The sequence below is a fragment of the Oncorhynchus clarkii genome, chromosome 16, assembly GCF_045791955.1.
Source record: "Oncorhynchus clarkii lewisi isolate Uvic-CL-2024 chromosome 16, UVic_Ocla_1.0, whole genome shotgun sequence".
Taxonomy (NCBI): Eukaryota; Metazoa; Chordata; class Actinopteri; order Salmoniformes; family Salmonidae; genus Oncorhynchus; species Oncorhynchus clarkii.
In genome coordinates, this window is record NC_092162.1 from 36,281,133 (window position 1) to 36,301,745 (window position 20,613).

At 44.7% G+C, this 20,613-nt stretch overlaps 2 protein-coding genes across 6 annotated transcripts in view; one reads left to right on the top strand and one right to left on the bottom strand.

Moving 5' to 3' along the window:
- Positions 1 to 255: 255 nt before the first annotated feature.
- Positions 256 to 20,613, bottom strand: part of LOC139368354 (tensin-2-like) — a 53,405-nt gene continuing 33,047 nt past the window's right edge. For 4 of the 5 annotated variants that reach the window (XM_071107125.1, XM_071107128.1, XM_071107127.1 and 1 more), the window contains exons 8-28: positions 19,406 to 19,456; positions 19,173 to 19,295; positions 18,767 to 18,831; positions 18,448 to 18,531; positions 18,223 to 18,335; positions 17,787 to 17,847; positions 17,557 to 17,632; positions 17,278 to 17,407; positions 16,810 to 16,875; positions 16,550 to 16,666; positions 13,952 to 15,490; positions 13,653 to 13,815; positions 10,503 to 11,641; positions 10,267 to 10,398; positions 10,045 to 10,137; positions 9,625 to 9,702; positions 9,226 to 9,306; positions 4,489 to 4,657; positions 4,248 to 4,316; positions 3,793 to 3,822; positions 256 to 1,945 (exon numbers count right to left, since the gene is read on the bottom strand). In XM_071107125.1, coding sequence (XP_070963226.1) covers positions 1,804 to 1,945; positions 3,793 to 3,822; positions 4,248 to 4,316; positions 4,489 to 4,657; positions 9,226 to 9,306; positions 9,625 to 9,702; positions 10,045 to 10,137; positions 10,267 to 10,398; positions 10,503 to 11,641; positions 13,653 to 13,815; positions 13,952 to 15,490; positions 16,550 to 16,666; positions 16,810 to 16,875; positions 17,278 to 17,407; positions 17,557 to 17,632; positions 17,787 to 17,847; positions 18,223 to 18,335; positions 18,448 to 18,531; positions 18,767 to 18,831; positions 19,173 to 19,295; positions 19,406 to 19,456 — 4,521 coding nt within the window. In that variant the 3' untranslated portion in view covers positions 256 to 1,803. The remainder of the gene's footprint in view (positions 1,946 to 3,792; positions 3,823 to 4,247; positions 4,317 to 4,488; positions 4,658 to 9,225; positions 9,307 to 9,624; positions 9,703 to 10,044; positions 10,138 to 10,266; positions 10,399 to 10,502; positions 11,642 to 13,652; positions 13,816 to 13,951; positions 15,491 to 16,549; positions 16,667 to 16,809; positions 16,876 to 17,277; positions 17,408 to 17,556; positions 17,633 to 17,786; positions 17,848 to 18,222; positions 18,336 to 18,447; positions 18,532 to 18,766; positions 18,832 to 19,172; positions 19,296 to 19,405; positions 19,457 to 20,613) is intronic. The other variant, XM_071107126.1, reaches the window with a different exon arrangement.
- Positions 5,070 to 8,093, top strand: LOC139368356 (dihydropteridine reductase-like). The gene is made up of 7 exons (XM_071107131.1): positions 5,070 to 5,538; positions 6,103 to 6,195; positions 6,369 to 6,465; positions 6,575 to 6,715; positions 6,817 to 6,925; positions 7,038 to 7,121; positions 7,554 to 8,093. Exons 1-7 carry the CDS (start codon positions 5,446 to 5,448, stop codon positions 7,651 to 7,653), a joined length of 717 nt encoding a protein of 238 aa, XP_070963232.1. The 5' UTR covers positions 5,070 to 5,445; the 3' UTR covers positions 7,654 to 8,093.

Genomic DNA, 20,613 nt, shown 5'->3' on the forward strand with positions numbered 1-20,613 from the left:
TCTTGCTTTTTAGATATTTTTGAATAAATGTATATTTTCCAAATGCAGAATTATAAAATGGCGAAAAATAATTAAACTAATAAAGATGGTTATTTTTTGGGACCTGTCTGTATGTCTCCTCTGTTTGTGACATCTTTGTTTCAGGCCTGATTCTTGCTCTTGAAAAAATTAAGCAAAACACATGAGGCTTTAAATTCTGGAGTACAGTTTAGAAACCTAGTGATAATAAATCCAATGAGCAGAAGTCAGACTTGGTACCAGAATTTAAACTTTTTTAAATGTTTTATTATATTCTTCATTTGTGCATACAAAGCTTTCTTAAAAAATAGCATATAACATAGATTTTCTTACAAATGTTTCCTTTTGTCCTCCCTTTCCTAGCTGCATGTGAGAAAATATATTACTACATATAAAGATCAATAAGAAAACAGACCACAATATATTACCGCTGTCATACAAAGTAGTGTCTTTCTATTTCTTACAAAAACAATGCAAAACACTAAGAATACAAATACATGAAGCTTAAAAATATGAATGATTAAATCTTAATACAGGAGTGCTCTGTCTTTGGTTAAGTACATAGGACCTTAGACAACTGTCTGCTTTGTGTGTTAACTTTGTACTTAAAGTCATACAGGTAGAAATATATGTGGGAGTTACATTGATATTGTGACTTATTCTTGTCTTGTTTTTAACGTTTGAATACATTTCTCAATGTTATACAGTATAATAAGGACTAGTATTTGCCCCATATTCTAGATAATTGACCCACAAAAAAATTGTGGAATAGAACAAAATGACTATTCGCAGCAATATTGTGTATTGCTCTTAACAGGAAAAGCCATAGGTATAAATACAATACATTAGAGACGGCATTGGTGCGACACACCATTATTCCTTGGTTACTACAAACTTTTCTTTCTAGAGTACAATTCATACGAACGTACATGTGAACAAAACATAACAATGCCCCATTATCTCTAGTACTGACCATATCTGTGCCCTAGCCTCTACACACACTGATACCCTAACCACATACACTCTCTCCCTTGCACATTACAAATAGACGTTTCTCACATTCACTTTTACTTTCTACTGTAGCCTACTAGCAAGTGACGACAAGGCTTTGGTAACTTTAAGGTAATAGGAAATTAAAGGCCCAGTGCTGTTAAAAACTAGGTTTCCTGTGTTTTATATGTATTTCCACACTGAGGTTGGAATAATACTGTGAAAATGATAAATGCCTTTTTAGTTTAAGAGCTGTTTGAAAGGACCGCCTTGAAATATCCGCCTGTTATGGTGGGATCGAGTTTTGGCCTGCCTGGTGACATCACAAGGCGATTAATTTGTTAATAGACAAATAAGAGAGATCCAAACCTCTCTGCCAATAACAGCTAGTTTTTCAGTTTTCAGCTTAGACCACTCACAGACAGTTCTAGCCAAATTGTTGCTTGAGAAATTGCTCTTTGCTGAGATTTTTTTTTTTTTTTACAATTTTAATTGAAAACAATTACAATAAGGTACTTAATTGTTACCCAGAAATTATTTGATGTTGAGATAAAAAAAAAATGGCTGCATTGGACCTTTAAGGCATTTTTAGACATTAGACATTTAAACAACTAATACATTTGGACTATAATTCAAAATACCAGTCATGTTTGGTTCCAAAACTCAGTCTTTGAGAAGAGGCCACCGCCAATGGTGCTTTGTGGGTCTGTAAAGCATTTGTTTTGAAGCCTCCTCTTTGGGAGTTGTAACACTGTTGACAGTGTAACACCGGTGACGGGTCTTTGGCTTGGTTTTCTACCTGCGCTGCGGCCCTAACATCACCTTGTTGATGAAGTTGACAATGGCAGAGGCTGGCTGCTCCGGGTCGAGCTCAGCAAACAGATGACACACGTTTTCTGCCATGCTGCCTGGCTTCTTGGCTACAAACCCAAACACCCTATTGAACAGAAGGAGGAGGGGGAGAGAGGAAATAGATATTAGAGGGTTAGAAATACACACCTAGGGCTAGATTCGAACCTGACTGCGAAAGATCCGCATTATAACGCAATTGACATTTAAAAACAAGGTTTCTTGCGTTTGCGGAAACTGCATTCATGGTAAACATTGCATATGTCGGCTCAATCGGAAATTACCTTTAAATATAAATTGCACTATATTGCAATTATTCTGCGTTCCGGATTGAATCAAGCCCCTATTTAGACATATTGATGCCCATTCTTACTGGTTTAATACTATGAGTGAGACTTCTGTTACTAAACGCTCAATTCAATCAGATTCGTTTTGGCAGTGTCAGAGATGTCAAATTCTTAAGTGGCTCCCGGCATTAGAGGTCGACCGATTAATCGGAATGGCCGATTAATTAGGGCCGATTTCAAGTTTTCATAACAATCGTAAATCGGTATTTTTGGGCGCCGATTTTCGATTATTATTTTTTTTTTCAATAATAATACAAAATAAAAAACATTTATTTAGCTAGGCAAGTCAGTTAAGAACACATTCTTATTTTCAATGACTGCCTAGGAGCTGTGGGTTAACTGCCTTGTTCAGGGGCAGAACGACAGATTTTCACCTTGTCAGCTCACAACCGCACAGTTAACTAGTCCAACGCTCTAACTCCACGAGTAGTCTGCCTGTTACACAAATGCAGTAGAAGCCAAGGTAAATTGCTAGCTAGCATTAACCTTATCTTATAAAAAACAAGCAATCATAATCACTAGTTATAACTACTGATCCAGTTTAGCAGGCAATATTAACCAGGTAAAATTGTGTCATTTCTCTTGTGTTCATTGCACGCAGAGTCAGGGTATATGCAACAGTTTGGGCTGCCTGGCTCATTGCGAACTAATTTGCCCGAATTTTACGTAATCATATAATTTTTTTAATCGGCCGATTAATCGGTATCGGCTTTTTGCGTCCTCCAATAATCGGTATCGGTATTGAAAAATATAATCGGTCGACCTCTACCCAGGATTATACCTAAAGCGGACATTGCCATTGGCTGAACGGAATCATATTAAGAGAAATTCTATGCAACCTTGTATACAAGTATGAACACTGGAATGTGAGATGCAATCTACACCTCGATTATGATGATAGCAATCCTCATTATTTCTTAGAAATTATTTTTCATTTTGAGCATAATTACTTTTATTATAGCCTACACTTTCTGATTCTGAACTTCTAACACGAGTCAAGCGGAGCAGTTGCTCCAAAGCAGTTCCACCTCCGAAAACCGCTGTATCTGTGTCTGCTATCGCAGGTTAATGCTTGATCTGATTGAATCGAATCTAGGCCTAACTCTTTAGACAGGAACAGGCTGAGACTAACATATGGGCCAGGTAACCAAACAAAGTTACCGTAGTAGAAGGTAGAACCTGGAAGGATAATATTAGCCTCATCTGATTATCCTGATCTCGCGAGCTTTATAGTACATTATGTTCCGCTACTCGGATTCAGTGAAGTGCGTAGCGGTCAGGATGGTGGATCAGGCTATCATAATATCTCCTAAGCTAATATACAATAAAAATAAATAATAATCTAACTACACAAATGTACATAAAGCCTATGAACTGGCATAAAACAGAAGCTGTGAGCATGAATATTGGTGAACATGAATTTGTGACCGTGATCAACAGATACTGTATTTACTGGGATGATGGCAAAGGCACAAAAGCAATATGATGCCATGCAGGTAATCAAACATCGTGTCACACCGATCAATACACATACAAACACATCACACTCCCAAACAAACATATGCACAAACACACATAGAGAACTTACTTAGATGTTGTTCTGTCTGAATTAGTCCACCTGAAGCAAAGAGAAAGACAGACCGGACTCAAGACCCACACTGACAGACAGAGCTCTCAAACAAGCACAGGCATGGGTACAGGTGCAGTCACAGCCACGGCCTGCATTGCACAGGCATAAACACATCACATTCTCTCTCCCACAAACACACACACTCAGAAACACATATTTCAAGCTCACACACACAGATCCATGCGCAGGTTTACAGCAAAGGATGAATGAAATATGGTGATGACAGAATGGATATGCCTCAACGTTTTCTCTTGTTTAGATGGTTAGCTGAGATGGTTTATAAACAGTGTGGTCGAGGTGTATTAGATTGCATAAGGGCACAGTCTTCATGTAATTCATGTTATATGTCATGGCTGACTGACATTTAAATTGTTTGTGAATGGTTTGTGTTAGTGTGCTACTCCAGTGCCCACCTCCTGTCCTGGGGGTCGATACTGCTGAAAGTCACACTGTTGACTGGGTAGTGTCTCCTGAAGAACACCCTATAGACAGACCGACAGAAATACCATTTAGTGTGACCATTGATATCACTATCATATGTACTAATCTACCACAATACATCCATACAACCTTTCTTCCTGTTTTCTTTCCTAATCACTAATGACTTATGTGGGTGACATTTAGACCATATGATTTTGTCAGTGGTAATGTTACCTGCGCTGGCTGTCAGTCAGTGTGATACCCTGTGAAGACACTTTAAAGTGGACCACTGTGGCCGCTGGCTGGGGGTTTCGTGCCAGCGTGGCTCCGGTTGCCTTGGAGATGGCCTGTGGTCCAGTCAGTGACTCAGTCTCCACAGAATTCAGGTAGAGCACGTTGCAGGCTGGACGGGAGAGGGGTGGGACAGGAAAAAGTCAGAACATTCAGGAAGGGAACTGTGAGAGAATGATTTAGTTTCAAATTCGACATTTGTATATATTTAACCTTTATTTAACTAGGCAAGTTTTTCAAATTCGGCATTACATAGTACTGTATCAATAGCGTATCAATAGCAGCTAATGCATTATGCATCACATAGGAATTATATCAGCTCACATCACAGTGATTAATTAATTCTGTTCTGTTTTTTTGTACGGTATCAGAACAGCTAAGTCAACACAGAAAGTTAGTACTCTGACGTCCCAACTCCCCCTGCTGGGCAAACGAGCTCACACTCTTTTAGTGATTGGCCAGATTTCCATTGGTCCTCCGGGCTCTGGGCGGTATTTGGTTAGTAACTAGTTCCGGGTGAACTGATCATTTAGGTGGAAGGGTGTTCACTAGTTACCACAGCCAGAAAGTCAAAAATGCCTATTATCGTAAACATTCATGAAACAACTTTTTTTCTTCTTAATTTACGGTTACGCATAATGTTATCAGTGTGATTAGGGTTAAGAGTAAGGTTTAAAATCAGATTTTAAGAAGATCAATTGTAGAAATAGGAGGGGTTTAGCCATAATTATGACTTTGTGGCTGCGGTAACTAGTGACGACCAGGTGGAAGAGCAAAGTCTGAACGGAGGAGTTTATAGTCTAGTGGAGTTTATAGTCTAGTTCTAGAATTTACAACAGCCCCTTCTGTCCGCGGACAGACTACTGGACATTAGTTAACGTACCAGACGAAGCTATAGGTATGGCGGCGGGAGAGGCACGAAAAGTCATAATCTACGGTGGGAAAGGAGCACTAGGAGCCACTTGTGTCCAATACTTCAAGTCTAAAAACTGGGTGAGAATTGACAGACAGACAAACTGTTGTTCTTCTTTGTAAAGCTACAATGAACGATATTAGCTTCAACAACGGCATGTATATGAACAGTATAGAAATATAACTGAGGCCGACTGTCAGATTTCTAGTGTTGTTATTATGGTAGCTCTTGTAAGGTGTATTCACTAGGAACAAACGGAACCAAGCAAACGGAACGGAATTTGTCTAATTGAAACGCTCGTTTTCGTTGCCAAACGTTTTGAAACGGTTCGCTACTTTGTGTGCACTAATGATATACCCCTAAAACGAGTTTCTATTGGACAAATTCCGGTAAGTCGCTCATCGTTTTGTTATGTTTGCTTCCGTTTAAGAAACGTTTTGAAATAAAATCGGCGGAATTAATATACCCCCAGGTTTAAGGTTGGTGCCAGTAGGAGTAGAATTACTGGCCAGGTACCCCTCGCTAAAGAGCACTCTAACCTCAAGGATCTTTTAACCGAACTAAGGTTAAATAAATAGAATATGACGAGCTGAAGCCATACTCAAATTGCAGCCCTGCCTACAGTACTGTGTGTGTTTCTCCAGTGGGTGGCTTGTATTGACATCAATGCCAATGAGGAGGCAAGTGCCAACATCCTAGTCAAACCAACCGACTCCTTTACTGACCAGGCAGAACAGGTGAGACCCTCCCCGCTCCTCCTCTCCTTGTCTCCTCTCTTTCCCTCAGCTATTTCCTTCAACACCACAGAGGGAAGGGAAGGAGCCAGGCTGTGTGTGTTATATGCTGTATGTATTCCCATGTTGATGTATGTATGCCCATGTTGATCATGGAGAGTGTGTGTGTTGCCTAGGTGACAGCGGATGTGTTGTCGTTGCTAGGCGACCAGAAGGTGGATGCCATCCTGTGTGTGGCGGGAGGATGGGCCGGAGGCAGCGCCAAGGCTAAAGGTCAGGGCTCGACACAGACGGACACCCACACAACAACTGATCTCTCTTTCCCTCTCTTCAGCCCTGTATAAAACAATGATCGTGTGTGTGTGTGTGTGTGTGTGTGTAGCTCTCTATAAGAACAGTGATCTGATGTGGAAGCAGAGTGTGTGGACGTCTACCATTTCCAGTCACCTAGCAACCAGACACCTGAGAGAAGGGGGGCTGCTCACACTGTCTGGAGCTCAGGCTGCCCTGACCGGAACCCCAGGTACAGACACACACTGCCTGGCTTTTATGATTGGCATCCATTAAGAATGTGAGCAGTAGATTCCATATATTGTTCTCTCCCTCCTCTGCATGTGTGTGTAGGTATGTTGGGTTATGGTATGGCGAAGGCAGCGGTCCACCAGCTGTGTCAGTCTCTAGCGGGAACCAACAGTGGCCTCCCTCCACAAGCTGCTGCTGTCACTATACTACCGTAAGACACACACACACACACACACACACACACACACACACACACACACACACACAGACGAACAGACACACATTCACACCAGTCTGTAATCATCTTTTGCACTCTCTGACAGCATTACCTTGGATACGCCTATGAACAGAAAGTTCATGCCTGACGCTGATGTCACTTCCTGGACACCACTGGAATATGTGGCAGAGTGAGTGTGCGACAGTGCTGTCCATACACACACCACACAAAATATACTATAATGATGTAATATACCGTATTTAGCTATGCCGGCTTATATTTCCATATGGGTGGTCTCAGCAGGAATCGAACCCAAAACCCTGATGCTGCAAGAGCCATGCTGTAACAGTTTCTCTATCCTGGTCCAGGAGACCTAGCACTACACACCTGATTACACTAATCAATTTATCATCAAACCTTTGAATAATGGAATCAGATGTGTGCAGTGCTAGGGCAAAAACTAAAATGTGCACCCCATTGGATCCCTAGCACCAGGATTAAGAAGCACTGCTTTAACACAGTACTGTAATTCAGTGCTGTCTGATGTGATGTTTTAGAATGTTATACTGGGTTGTATTCTACCATGCTGTGATCTATGGAATGTTCAATTGTGTTGTTCCAGAATGTTCTACGGCTGGTCGACAGGAGAGAACCGACCGGCCTCCGGAACTCTGCTGCAGCTGGTGACATCCCAGGGCCAGACACAGGCCACACCGATGTAGAGGCGCACTCTTCCGCAATCATCTGCTCACTGTCCTCAAGAACTGAAATTAGCACAACACTACTTAATGCTGGGCGCGTACAAGCAGATACATTTTGTCTAGTCGGTCACCGCCTTTCAAAGTGTGTTGCATTATGGGGATAAAAATAGTTCGACATGTGTCTACATATCGATTGCATGAACTCCACAAATGTTTTAAAAAATTGCTTCTTCATTTGTGCTTCTAAATCAGCATTGCTTGCTGTCTAGGGTTTTAGGCTGGGTTTCTGTATAACCACTTTGTGACATCTACTGATGTAAAAAGGGTTTTATAAATTTGATTTGAGTTAAGCAATCATTAGGGTGTTTTTGCTTGACCCACGTGACCGAAACAGGAACCACCTTTGCCATGAATCTAAAGCTACAGGGAATAAAAATAAGTGATATTTAAGATCTAACAAATTAATTGTACACATGTTTTCAGTTTGTGAGTGTGATATGGGGGTACATAAGTTTATTTCAACAATTTGTAAAGTAAACCTTTTATAAACAATAGCAGCTATATTGACACTGCCATATTGACCTGAGCCTTACTGCTGGAAAACCCCCACAGTGTCCTAACTTTTGACTGTCGCAGATGCACCTCCCCCGCCTTCACTCACCGACTTAATTTACTGTGGGCTTTGTTAGCATTACTGCTCAAACACATCTGTGTGTCAGTGATGTGCAGTCAGGGTAGGCAGTGCTTACTCTAATTACAATCTAATCAAAATAGCTATTATGAAAGTCAAATTGAAAAGACAATTATATTTAAGTATTTTTTTGTTATCTAGTATTTGTTTTCTCAAAAAAAAAAAAAAAATTCTCTCAAATCCCAAAATGTACTAAAACTGCATCAAAACCTTGAGTCGCCAGGGTATGCATCGCGATCATCTTATGCAGTGCCTTCCTTCCCGTTAACTGAAATGCACTCCAGTCATTGTTGATGGATGTTTCAGGCATAGGGCTTTGCTGCCTTCTCCGTGATGCTAGCTTCATTAATTTAATTGAGCGGATTTCATAGTTTGCACATGCGTATTGCCTTTGAAATAAATGGATAAACAGTGCTTATTTGGGGCGTCTACATAGTTTGGTGCTTGGCATCCCCTGAGTGTCATCTAACGTCAACGAAGCTAACTAGCTAGCAAAAACAATAACCTGACAAAATGCATATTATGCACGCAAACATTTTTCCATTCATCCAGAAGGATAGACGAATGGATTTAATTTACAAGTGGAGGTAGGCTTAGAAGCATTTTCATTAGCAATTGGCAGGTCACTGTTGAATGAATGAATATGATTTCTCATAATGAATAACGAATATGAGAAAAACTGGTATATTATACAAATGTATAAAACATGTGACTTGCTCCATCATTATCAGTTGCATGGACTACAACATATTTTACGCCCTATATACTGTGGAAAATAAGATGTTATAAAGCGCCACTGTGTTCATATATGTCACACACAACAGGGTCTCTCACCAACAACAGCAGGAATGCAGCCATTTGTAGTTGAACATTGTGATACCTGACTAGGCCATGGAACTCACCTGCACCCTGTTTCAGCAGGTCGGCAGCAGTGCTCATGTTACTGGCAGTCGACTGCAGCGCCTGCATTTCTCCAATGGGATCTGCAACACAGGGATGTACAAATTAGATAAAGGTATTTGAAATAATATCTATACTCTGTCTCCATCTGGAGGAAATTGCTGGAAATATTTCAACCTCGCCAGAAGGTTATCTATGCATATGTATCAGTGAAAAGTGCTACAAACATTAAATGTCTATGTACTATTATTACACAAATTGTCTAGGGATTAGATTGTGACAGGGTACTTAGCATCAATGGTTATTAAACAGCTTATGTTTACTTCGGTGGGGACTGGTTCCCATTAAAATGACTCCAGCCGGCTAGCTAATAATAGCCCATAATGTGAGTGACTGCAGACCTTTTTCTGGGATCCGTAGGGAACAGGGTAGAGAAATGGGGGTGATGGAGTGCTGGTACACCAATGCAGACAAACTCCCTGTGGAACACAGACATTTAGGGCCCTATTCAATCTGTATCGCTGAATTGTTACCGATTGCACGATAGAAATGTAAAGGTAATTTTTGATTGAGCCGACATATGCAGCGTTTACTGTGAATGCAGTGTCCACTAACGTGGGAACATTGCCTTTAAATTTCAATCTCGCTGTGATGCTGAACTTCCGCGATACGGACTGAATAGAGCCCTTAGACTAAATGATCCATTGGGAACAACAACTATGGAACATAATGACTGAATGCCTAAATAGCTGAATACTGAAAAAACTAAAACAATATAGCCCAAAACTGAGAGTATACTATTCTTAATGTGAACATCTCACCAAAATGGGGCTCATTCTGACACCCTTTAATCTTCACTCCACGGGGGCCCGTCTCAATCAGGAAGTGTCGCACCAGCTGCTCTAATGGATTGGCTACCATGTGTGTGTTAGGGAGAGAACATGAAGAACACTATTAGCTAGCCGAAATTGAAGTGCTTTGTGTCGAGGAAATGTAGGGTGTTGAGATGAAGGCAAAAGGCTTGGGCAGTTGTTGAGTCATACCTTTGCTGCTGTGGTTGTTGACGTTAGCGGGCGGGATGGCCACCTTCAGTGCCAGGCCATAGGCACCCTGGAAGGAGTTGCTGTCCCGGATAAGAAACGCCCCTGGTTCTCTCTCCTTCAGCGCAGCTATGGCTACAGGCAAACAGAAAATAGACATAAAAAAAGTTTCATGCATATTGATTGCATAACAGTCAAACGGCTTTCTTTATGACGAGTTAAAAAGTAACTTAAGTTACCTTGGTCCCTGGAGATGCCAGGCTTGTACCAGAAGCGTGAGCTGTCCTGGACAAACTTAACACTGACTCTGCCTGCCATCTCTCCTTCCAGATATATAATTCCTTCTCCTTGGCCTGCAGGGGGTGCCATCTCCCCCACCATTGGAGAGAAGGTGACATGGTGCTGTGAGAGGGAGGGCCTCAGTGTACCCACCCCGCCGTTAGGTGATCCTGGCCGGGCAGACTGCCGCCGTTTCTCTGGGAGTGGGGGCTGGGGGATGGTGACAGCAGTGTAGCCCGAGTATGGCACATGGGGGGCAGATTGGGCACAGCAGCCAGTGGCAGAGGTGGGGAAGGTGGGGGTGTCATGTCCCTCAGGGGCTGAAGAGTGCCCACTGGCACTGCCCTCCATGCCAGGGTTATGCTGCAGGGGTCCTGGGGACTCAGTGCCCAGCATAAGCCTCCGGCCCAGGGTGGCGAAGCCAGGCACAGGAGGTTCTGAGGAGGGGGAGCCCTCCAGACTGCTGATGAGAGGCTGGGGGGAGGAAGGGGCATTAGTGGGGGTGGCGATGGATTTAGGGACCTCTGGGTTCAGCTCCCTGGGTGGACATGCTCCATTCAGCTGGCCCTGAGCTGGGCAGGGTCCCGTTGTGCCAGGTGCAGAGTTGGGGTTGGGTGGCTGGTGCTGGGCAAGTTCTGTTGTGCCAGCTGCAGAGTTGAGGTTGGGTGGCTGGTGCTGGGCAAGGGGTGGCTGGTGTTGGGCAAGAGGAGGCAGTGCAGCAGTCTCTGTAGGAAGGGTTGTCTCTGGACCAGGTGGGCTAACTTTCTCAGGGGGGGTCTGAGTGGGTGATACGGGGAGGCAGTGGTTGCTGGGTTGGCTGGTTATAGGTGAGAGTGTGGTACAGTGGTTCTGGGGCTGGGGCTGGTTGGGTGAGGGTGAGGGTGGATGTGTCGGTGTGGTGCAGTGGCTGTTGAGTTGGGTGGGGGAAGGTGTGGGTGTCACGGATGAAGACTGTGAGGGGTCAGGGATGTGTTGCTGCTTGAGCTGAGATACTTGAGCAGCAGTACTATCGGGCCTATCCTGGGACTGGGCAGATTCAAAGTCACTGTTGACTATGTCAGTCGATCGAACTTCATTCCCATGTACACCTAGACTGGGCCTAAAAAAAATAGAAAGTCATTAAAAGAGATATGCAATATATTCTTACATGACATTTTGAAATGTTTATTTAAGGAAATTGTCTGGTACTTCTGCATACTAAACTCAGCAAAAAAAGAAACGTCCCTTTTTCAGGACCCTGTCCTTCAAAGATAATTCGTATAAATCCAAATAACTTCACAGATCTTCATTGTAAAGGGTTTAAACACCATTTCCCATGCATGTTCAATGAACAATAAACAATGAATGAACATGCACCTGTGGAACGGTCGTTAAGACACTAACAGCTTACAGACGGTAGGCAATTAAGGTCACAGTTATGATAACTTAGGACACTAAAGAGGCCTTTCTACTGACTCTGAAAAACACCAAAAGTAAGATGCCCAGGGTCCCTGCTCATCTGTGTGAATGTGCCTTAGGCATGCTGCAAGGAGGCATGAGGACTGCAGATGTGTCCAGGGCAATAAATTGCCATATCTGTACTGTGAGACGCCTAAGACAGAGCTACAGGGAGACAGGATGGACAGCTGAGAACCATTTGTAACAACACCTGCACAGGATCGGTACATCCGAACATCACACCTGCGGGACAGGTGCAGGATGGCAACAACAACTGCCCGAGTTACACCAGGAAGGCACAATCCCTCCATCAGGGCTCAGACTGTCCGCAATAGCCTGAGAGAGACAGGACTGAGTGCTTGTAGGCCTGTTGTAAAGGCAGGTCCTCACCAGACATCACCGGCAACAACGTCACCTATGGGCACAAACCCACTGTCGCTGGACCAGGCAGGACTGGAAAAAAGTGCTCTTCACTGACGAGTCACAGTTTTGTCTCACCAGGGGTGATGGTCGGATTCGCGTTTATCATCAAAGGAATGAGCGTTACACAGAGGCCTGTACTCTAGAGCGGGATCGATTTGGAGGTGGAGGGTCCGTCATGGTCTGGGGCGGTGTGTCACAGCATCATCGGACTGAGCTTGTTGTCATTGCAGGCAATCTCAACACTGCTTTACAGGGAAGACATCCTCCTCCCTCATGTGGCACCCTTCCTGCAGGCTCATCCTGACATGACCCTCGAGCATGACAGCCACCAGCCATACTGCTCATTCTGTTCGTGATTTCCTGGAAGACAGGAATGTCAGTGTTCTGCCATGGCCAGCAGAGATCCCAGATCTCAATCCCATTGAGCACGTCTGGGACCTGTTGGATCGGAGGGTGAGGGCTATGACGATTTCCCCCCAGAAATGTCTGGGAACTTGCAGGTGCCTTGGTGGAAGAGTGGGATAACACAGCAAGAACTGGCAAATCCATGAGGAGATGCACTGCAGTACTTAATGCAGTTGGTGGCCACACCAGATACTGACTGTTAATTTTGATTTAGACCCCCCCCTTTGTTCAGGGACACATTATTACATTTCTGTTAGTCACATGTCTGTGGAACTTGTTCGGTTTATGTCGCAGTTGTTGAATCTTGTAATGTTCATACAAACATTTACACATGTTAAGTTTGCTGAAAATAAACGCAGTTGACAGTGAGAGGACTTTTTATTTTTTGCTGAGTTTATTTAGCCAGTAGTTCTGAAAGTAGCGCTTATAAGCCAAAAGTGGTCCCCGAAAATTGCTACTACATCACATATGTGCAGATATGTGCACCACGTCATTACTCGCTCTTCTGTATGTGCATCTTGCTAGCTGTCACTCAAATGGCGAGGGGCTAAAGCTCATTGGCTAGAACTCAAATTGCTAGGGGGCTGGCCCATGTGGGGGAAAATGTAGGGAAAATGGGGCAGGAGAGCTTTGAGAAAAACAGTTGCTTTCAAATTAGGGATTTCGTGTCTAATTGAGGTAAAACAGTAATTACAGATTATGCATGTATGAACTGCACATTGACACATCCAGCCCAAAGTGGGAAATAAAAAAAAGACTTAGTAGTTGCCAAAGTTCTGGAGCATGTCTTCAATCGACACACACGACTGATATGTGACATGCAGATGTTAAAAAGAAGACTATACCTTTCTTGTGTGCGCAGAGGGCTGCTGGTATGAACAGGAGTGGGTGGCCCAGAGCGGTCATAAGGCGTGGAACACGGGACATGGACATCTCGATGCATCCTCTTGAAGGAACCCTGGGAGATGTGGTCTCTCCAACCCACATTCTCACTCATCCCCCTTCCATCTTATGGAAGACAGAGAAAATAGGGAATTATTTTATGTGACACCGAACTGACAATTTACCAATTATTTCCTATATTGGTTTAAATGTAATTTCATGAAATTATTTTCTAAATTCTTGTCAGTCGAGGTTGTCTCACCTGTCTGGCTGTCGGCGAGGTACTGCTGAGGGTGGGCTTCAGGGTGGTGGTCTGCTGGCCCTGTGGTGTGGCTGCAGGGGCCTGACAGGGTGGAAGGAGGGGGCAGAGGGGAGGTAGACTCAGACTGGTAGCCTGAGGCATAGCCCCTACTTTCAGAGGGGGAAGGCTGGTAGGGGGAGCAGGGGTAGACCTGGTGGGGGGTCTGGTAGCCACTGCTGCTGCTGCTGTACTTCAGATCCAGGTGGGAGTGGGCGTGGGAGCGAGACGGCTCTGGGTACGCAGGGTGGCCTGACGGCAGGGGGTCAAAAGTGAAGGCAGGGAGCTCGTGTCCCTGGGGCCCATAGGAAGACACTGTGGCCCTCCTGTGCCAATAGTCTGCCTCTCTCTCTCTCTCCCATTGGAGCTCTGCCTCCCTGTCCCAATGCAGTGACATCTCCCTGCCTCTTCTCAGTCCCACTGCCTCCCTCTCCCAGTGCATCTCTACCCCCCTGGGCAGCTCAGACTCCCTCCCCCTCCTCAGCCCTGCTTCACGATGCTGCAGCTCTGCCTCTCTGTCCCAGTGGAAGCTCTCTCCTCGCTCCAGCCGCAGACCGCGGAAGGCTGAGTCCTCCCTTCTGATGAGGCAGTCCCGGCAGGGGCAGCCAGGGGGCGGCAGACCGTCCAGCAGCAGCATGTCGTGGTAGGGGCCGGAGGACTTGGTGTGGTGAGGGTGGTGATGGGTGTGTGAGGGAGGGTGATGGTACGGACCATAGTCATCACTTCTACAGAGCAGGCGCCCGGGAGGAAGGGTGTGGGAGTGGGGGTGAGGGGTCAGCTCCTGGGATGGATAGGGGCACAGAGAGGGGTGATGAGAGGGTCCCTCAGAGCAGGAGCGGTGCAGGTAATGTGGCGGGCCCTGCTGGCGGTCCCACACCAGGTCAGGGGGAGGCAGGGCCGGGTGAGGGTGCGGACTGTAGTGCTGGCACAGGTCCATGTGTGAGGGGGCGGTGGCAGGGTTAGCCGAGGGCGGTGCCCCAGGATGACCATTGGTGCCCGGGGCTCTGTCCAGGCAGTAGTTGTTGGGCATGAGGTGGAGTCGGTCACAACCGGGCTCGGCACAGTGCTGGGAGCGGTAGCCCACCCGGCAGGAACAGGAGCGGCCCAGCCTCAGGGTACCTGTACGCTCAGAGGGAGAGGACGAGTCCCCGTCATCCAGGATGGCAGTCTCCCTCTCCCTGTCTCGGTCGTCCCTTTCCCCCTCGATGCCCCCCAGCAGGCGCTCCAGCTCCTCCCTCTCCTGCCGAGTGGGGGGCGGGGGCCTTCTGGGCTCTTCTGGATGCTCTGGGTGGGCCGTAGAGTGGCCGGAGTGGCTAGTGAGGCCGGAGTGATTGAGAGAGTCAGAGCTAGGGGAGAGGAGCTGGTTCGGACTCGGCCTCTCCTCACTGGTGCCTGCTGGACTCCCATTGGTGGAGGTCAGGGAGCCTGAACCTGGACCTGAACGACGTTTCTTTATCTGGGCGTACAGACTGCCATCCACTGGACCCCTGGTGTGGGCTATGTCTGAGAGAGAGTAGAGATTTAACATACTGTACCTTCAGAGTACAGTATCGACAGTATAGCCATAAAGTAATTGCCCAGTGTTTCCATATTTCTATGAAATATGACCTATAATTATTTACAATATGAGTGAAATGGTTTTATTTCTAAATGGTTTAAATTATTATGTATCTTAAAGATCAGCTGTGTTGGAATGGTGGGTGTACCCCAACAACAAAATGGTGTGGCTGTATCTCAGTCATAAAACATATTCACAGAAGTAGGCCGCTGATTGGCCAACTCATCCTCCTCATGGAGATGGCATCATGTTCTATGAGGAAATAGCAAGCATTTTTTAAACGGTCTGTTTGCGTACAGATGTTCCATTATATTATACAGATACTCCATTGGCCGCTCTAACAATAAAAATAAATGTCTTAAAAAATGGAAGGCAGTCAGGAGGAGGCAATGTTAAGTTGGGACCATTCTAGCCAATGAGAGGGCAGATACATGTGTGACCAACCACAGCAGTCCTTGCTATCTGGGATCCTTGGTATGTCCCTACCCCCCATTGAAGTTGATGTTTAAAATGGTTAGGTACCAGTTAAGGTTAGGGGTTAGGGATTGGGATGTCCCAAGCATACTTCATAGCATTAACAAGCACAACTCTGATATAAAGATTTTTTTTATTAAAGGTGCCGGGATGTCACGTGCCCTATTTATATCAGTACACTCATCAGTACACTTGCCTTACCTAAGCATTACAAAACTTCTATTCAATCAAATAAACCTCACGTAGCAAATAAGCCATTAAACATTTTTTGGGACCAAATTTGACACACCTTTCGCTTGGTGTGCAAAAAATTGGTGGTGAAAGACAGATTTTGGGCCTAGTTATCCCTCTCTGGCTTGAGATACAAGTTTGAGGCAGGGATTTTGAAGTGTATAGGACGAGTCAACAACATTATTTGGATATGAGTTAATCAAATATTAACTTTTAAAAGTTACATTTTCACTGGGCAGTTACTTTAAGCTGTATGATTGAGATAGAGCCCACCAGAAATTCAGGGAGGCTTTCTGTACCTTCTAGACTGTCCTGGTAGCGCTGGTTGAAGTTCTCATAGGAGTCCCAGCGCACCACTGGGTCAGCTGTGTTGTAGTCCACTGTGACAGCAGGGTCATTCCTCTGGTACTCACGCCCTGAGGGGATAGTGTGTATGATTAGACATATGATTAAGCACAAGCACATTAATACAAACTGCTATTGTGTTCACTGGTACTGTTACATTGTAAATTCTCCTGAAATGAGAGAGCTGAAGATGAGTCACATAGTAAGAACAAACCTTTGATCTTCTCTGGTCCAGAGGAAAAGACAAACTCTACAGTTGCATCCGAGGGAAATCGTTCATCTGAGAAAAGAAATGACCACATCTATCGGGTGCGTTTTAATGTTTTCCTTTAGAGTGGATTGGTTGGTTCAATTGGGCTAATTACTTCCACATAATCCCCTGGTGCTTTTACAATACAGGCCACAACATTTCAGCTGGAAGTAATTTAACAGAAAGTAAAAACAGGGGAATTAGGAAATTAGTGTGTTCATTATACAATTAAGCAAATAACCCGGAGGGATTCATTTTGACACATCGGTTCTATATAGTAATTTCCACTTCTCTTAACCACCACAATGAACCAACAAGTTGTATTGTTCCACACTGGCTTAACCGTTACTGCCAAGAAGGCCTTGTGTTGATAATAAACCCTTTCCATACATGTCTCAAGAAGCCCTCTTCCCAGACCCTCCCCCTCCATACCAGTACAGGCCTCATCCAGCTCCCCCTTGCCGAACCACAGCTGTGCCCCGTGGATGGTGCAGGTGTGGAACTGCAGTCTGAACACTGTGTCCCTCTCTGCACTCTGGGCCCGTCTGTGGTAACACTTCACCTGCAAGGGGAGACATAGATTTGGGAAGGGAGCAGAACAACAGATGAGATGCAGGAGAGGAGAATCCATCTACTTTCTGAACAGGCATTGGCAAGGCAGTGACTTAACTTGAGAAACAGTGGAATAATCTGTCAGACTGTCTGACTTACCATGATGTCTCCCTTCAGCAGCAATGCAGGCTCAATGGTCACACACAGTCTTCGGCCCCCGGAACCCTGCAAGTCACTGTGAACAACACACAACATATGAATACAAACAGATAGGCGCACACAGACAAGGAAAAGTAAAGGCACATCCTGTCCAGTATGTTAGAGCTATGGCTTTTCTGTCAGTTGTGTTGGTTAATAATACTGTAGGACATAAAGTGATGCAGACTCACTATATCCCTGAGGTGTAGACCAGCTGCATGGACTGGTAGATCTTCAGGAAGGGAAAGTAACCTGGGCAACGATAAAGAGAGGCGTTGTTCAGTGTTACACAGTGGAATGTGCTGACTGTCTCTCCCCCTGTCCTTTGTCATACGATTAAGGATAAACAGGCCAGTGTGTGGGTGGAGGGTGAACTTGACCATGTGAAAGCACTGTTGTCATTCACAGGGCCATATCTCAGAGCCTTGTGCAGAGACATGCACTCATAGACACACACACACACCTGGCACACGCACACACATACATGCACGCACACACACACACCACAGTCTACTGTAAACATAGACTCAAAACCGACTCAGCTCCCTGAGGTAGGAGAATGAGTGGTCTTATCTGAGGATGTCAGTCAGGGTGAACAAATGCGTAGTGCCCATCGCATGGCCTCACCTCCTTCGCCCTGGAAGTTAGGGAGTGTGGGGATGAGGACCTGGTGGAGGAACAGTGGGTTGCTGTTCATCTTGATCGCCCCAGAGAGGAGCCCCCCAAAGTAGTAGATATACCTGAGAGGGGGGGGGGGTTAGTAAGCCCACATCACTTCAGACAAAAAATAAAAAAGATGGGGCTTGCTTGTTGGTTAGTGATACAGACAAAATGTCTGTAGATAGTCCTTACCTGTTTTGGGACGGTTGGAGGGAGGACGAGACTTTATCCTCACAGAACTTCCTCATGGCCAGTGTGCTAAGGGCCTGGTCTGCCCTGCTCAAACACAGAAACACAGAATTAAACCGACACACTGCACAAGAAGAATACATACTTCATAGAGAGAATTATACAACATTTACATAACATTCCCATTATGGGCTCTCTTAAGAGCCAGAAGTACATGAATGCAGCAGACTTGAGCCAATGAACAAGCCAGTTTCCATTACTACAGCCTTAAACCATGCTCAGCATGGAAACTGTGGCTTTGGATGCAGGACAGGACACTTACCCTGCAGAGATCTTGCTGTAGTGCATGTAGGCTGCAATAATCACTCCTGTCTTGCCCTTGTTGCCCTGGAAGAGGAAGATCCGTGCCATCAGGACATAAAGTACCAACTGTTTTTAGCCTAAGGCTTGAGGCATTAAACTTATTACTACTGCTGTAAAGATATGGACGTCACTACCCTTATAAGAACATTCTGACCACTAACTTCACAGCGATTTCAAAACTTCACAGTGAAAAGATACAAAGATGAGATTACATATTGCCCTTAAATATATCAAAGAGCTTCTGTAAAGTGAATGCAAGTCATCTGGGTAAACCCAGCATTCTGTTTTTTTGTGTTTTCTTTAAAAGCCCCTAAAACAACAAAACGGGCGTTTAAAACCCAGTCAAAAGCAGGCCGAACCCTGACCTTGCAGTGCAAGACTACCACATGCTGGGGGTCGGAGGTCAGCCAGGTCTCCATGGCCTTACACATGGCACAGATCTTGTCCAGGGGAGGGGCATGGAGGTCAGGCCAGCCGAAGTCATGGACCTGAATGTCATGGGAAAATAGTGAGGAAGATAGGAAAAGTATGTTAATATAATAAGTCACAGAAAGTGGAACTGATACAGAATTGATACAGAAAATAAAAACATGTACACCTTTGGATTCATGCGGGTGATGTCATGGCGTCGTTCAGAGAGATTGAAGAGCTGAAAGCAAAATTCATATTTGAGATGAATGATGTGTGTACTCACGCTACACATATAAAAGCACATATTAGTATTTTATTAAGATCCCCATTAGCTGCTGCCAAAGCATCCGCTACTCTTCATGGGGTCCAAACAGGAACAAAACATCACAACAAAACAATAGTCTACATCATAAATAAAACAATACATCACACAAGACATTGTGCACTATAAAAGTTTACACTGCTCCACCATTACACATCCGCAATATAAAATGTACAATATTTCAACAAATCAATATTACAATTTGTGTGTGTGTGTGTGTGTGTGTCTCTTGACAGTCTGTGTTGTGCCGTGAGGTGTTGTTTTATCTGTTTTATTTATCTGAATTTACTGTTAGCTTGAGTTACCTGATGTGGAAGAGAGTTCCATGTAGTCATGGCTCTATGTAATACTGTGCGTTTCCCAGCCTCAGTTCTGGACTGTGAAGAGAACCCTGATGGCATGTCTTGTGGGGTACGTATGGGTGTCTGAGCTGTGTTAGCTGTTTGAACAGACAGTTTGGTGCTTTCAATACGTCAATAGCTCTCACGAAGACAAGAAGTGATGCAGTCAATCTCTCCTCTACTTTGAGCCAGGAGAGATTGACATGCATGTTCATGATATTAGCCCTCCGTGTACATTTAAGGGGCAGCTGTGCTGCTCTGTTCTGGGCCAACTGTAATTAGCCTATGTCCTTCTTTGCAGCACTTGACCATATAACTGGGCAGTAGTTCAGGTATGATAAAACTAGGGCCTGTAGGACTTGTTTGGTTGATTGTGATGCCAAGAAAGCAAAGCAGCGCTATATCACTGACAGACCTCTCCCCATTTTAGCAAACGTTGCATCAATATGTCTCGACCATGTCAGTTTACAGTATAGGGTTAAACCAAGCAGTTTAGTCTCCTCAACATGTTCAATTGCCACATTTTTAATAACAGTATTTAGATGAGGTTTACGGTTTAGCGAGTGATTTGTCCCAAATACAATGCTTTTAGTTTTTGATATATTTAGGACTAACTTATTACCAGCCACTCATTCTAAAACTGACTGCAGCTCTTTGTTAAGGGTTGCAGTGATTTCACTTGCTGTGGTAGCTGATGTGTATAACATTGAGTCATCAGCATGCATACAGTAG

Bases quoted from the DNA above. Each gene is read 5' to 3' on its own strand.
- LOC139368356 (XM_071107131.1), top strand. From the start codon at position 5,446: ATGGCGGCGGGAGAGGCACGAAAAGTCATAATCTACGGTGGGAAAGGA. The intron at 6,466-6,574 runs GTCAGGGCTCGA...GTGTGTGTGTAG, and splicing joins AGGCAGCGCCAAGGCTAAAG to CTCTCTATAAGAACAGTGAT. The intron at 6,716-6,816 runs GTACAGACACAC...ATGTGTGTGTAG, and splicing joins TGCCCTGACCGGAACCCCAG to GTATGTTGGGTTATGGTATG.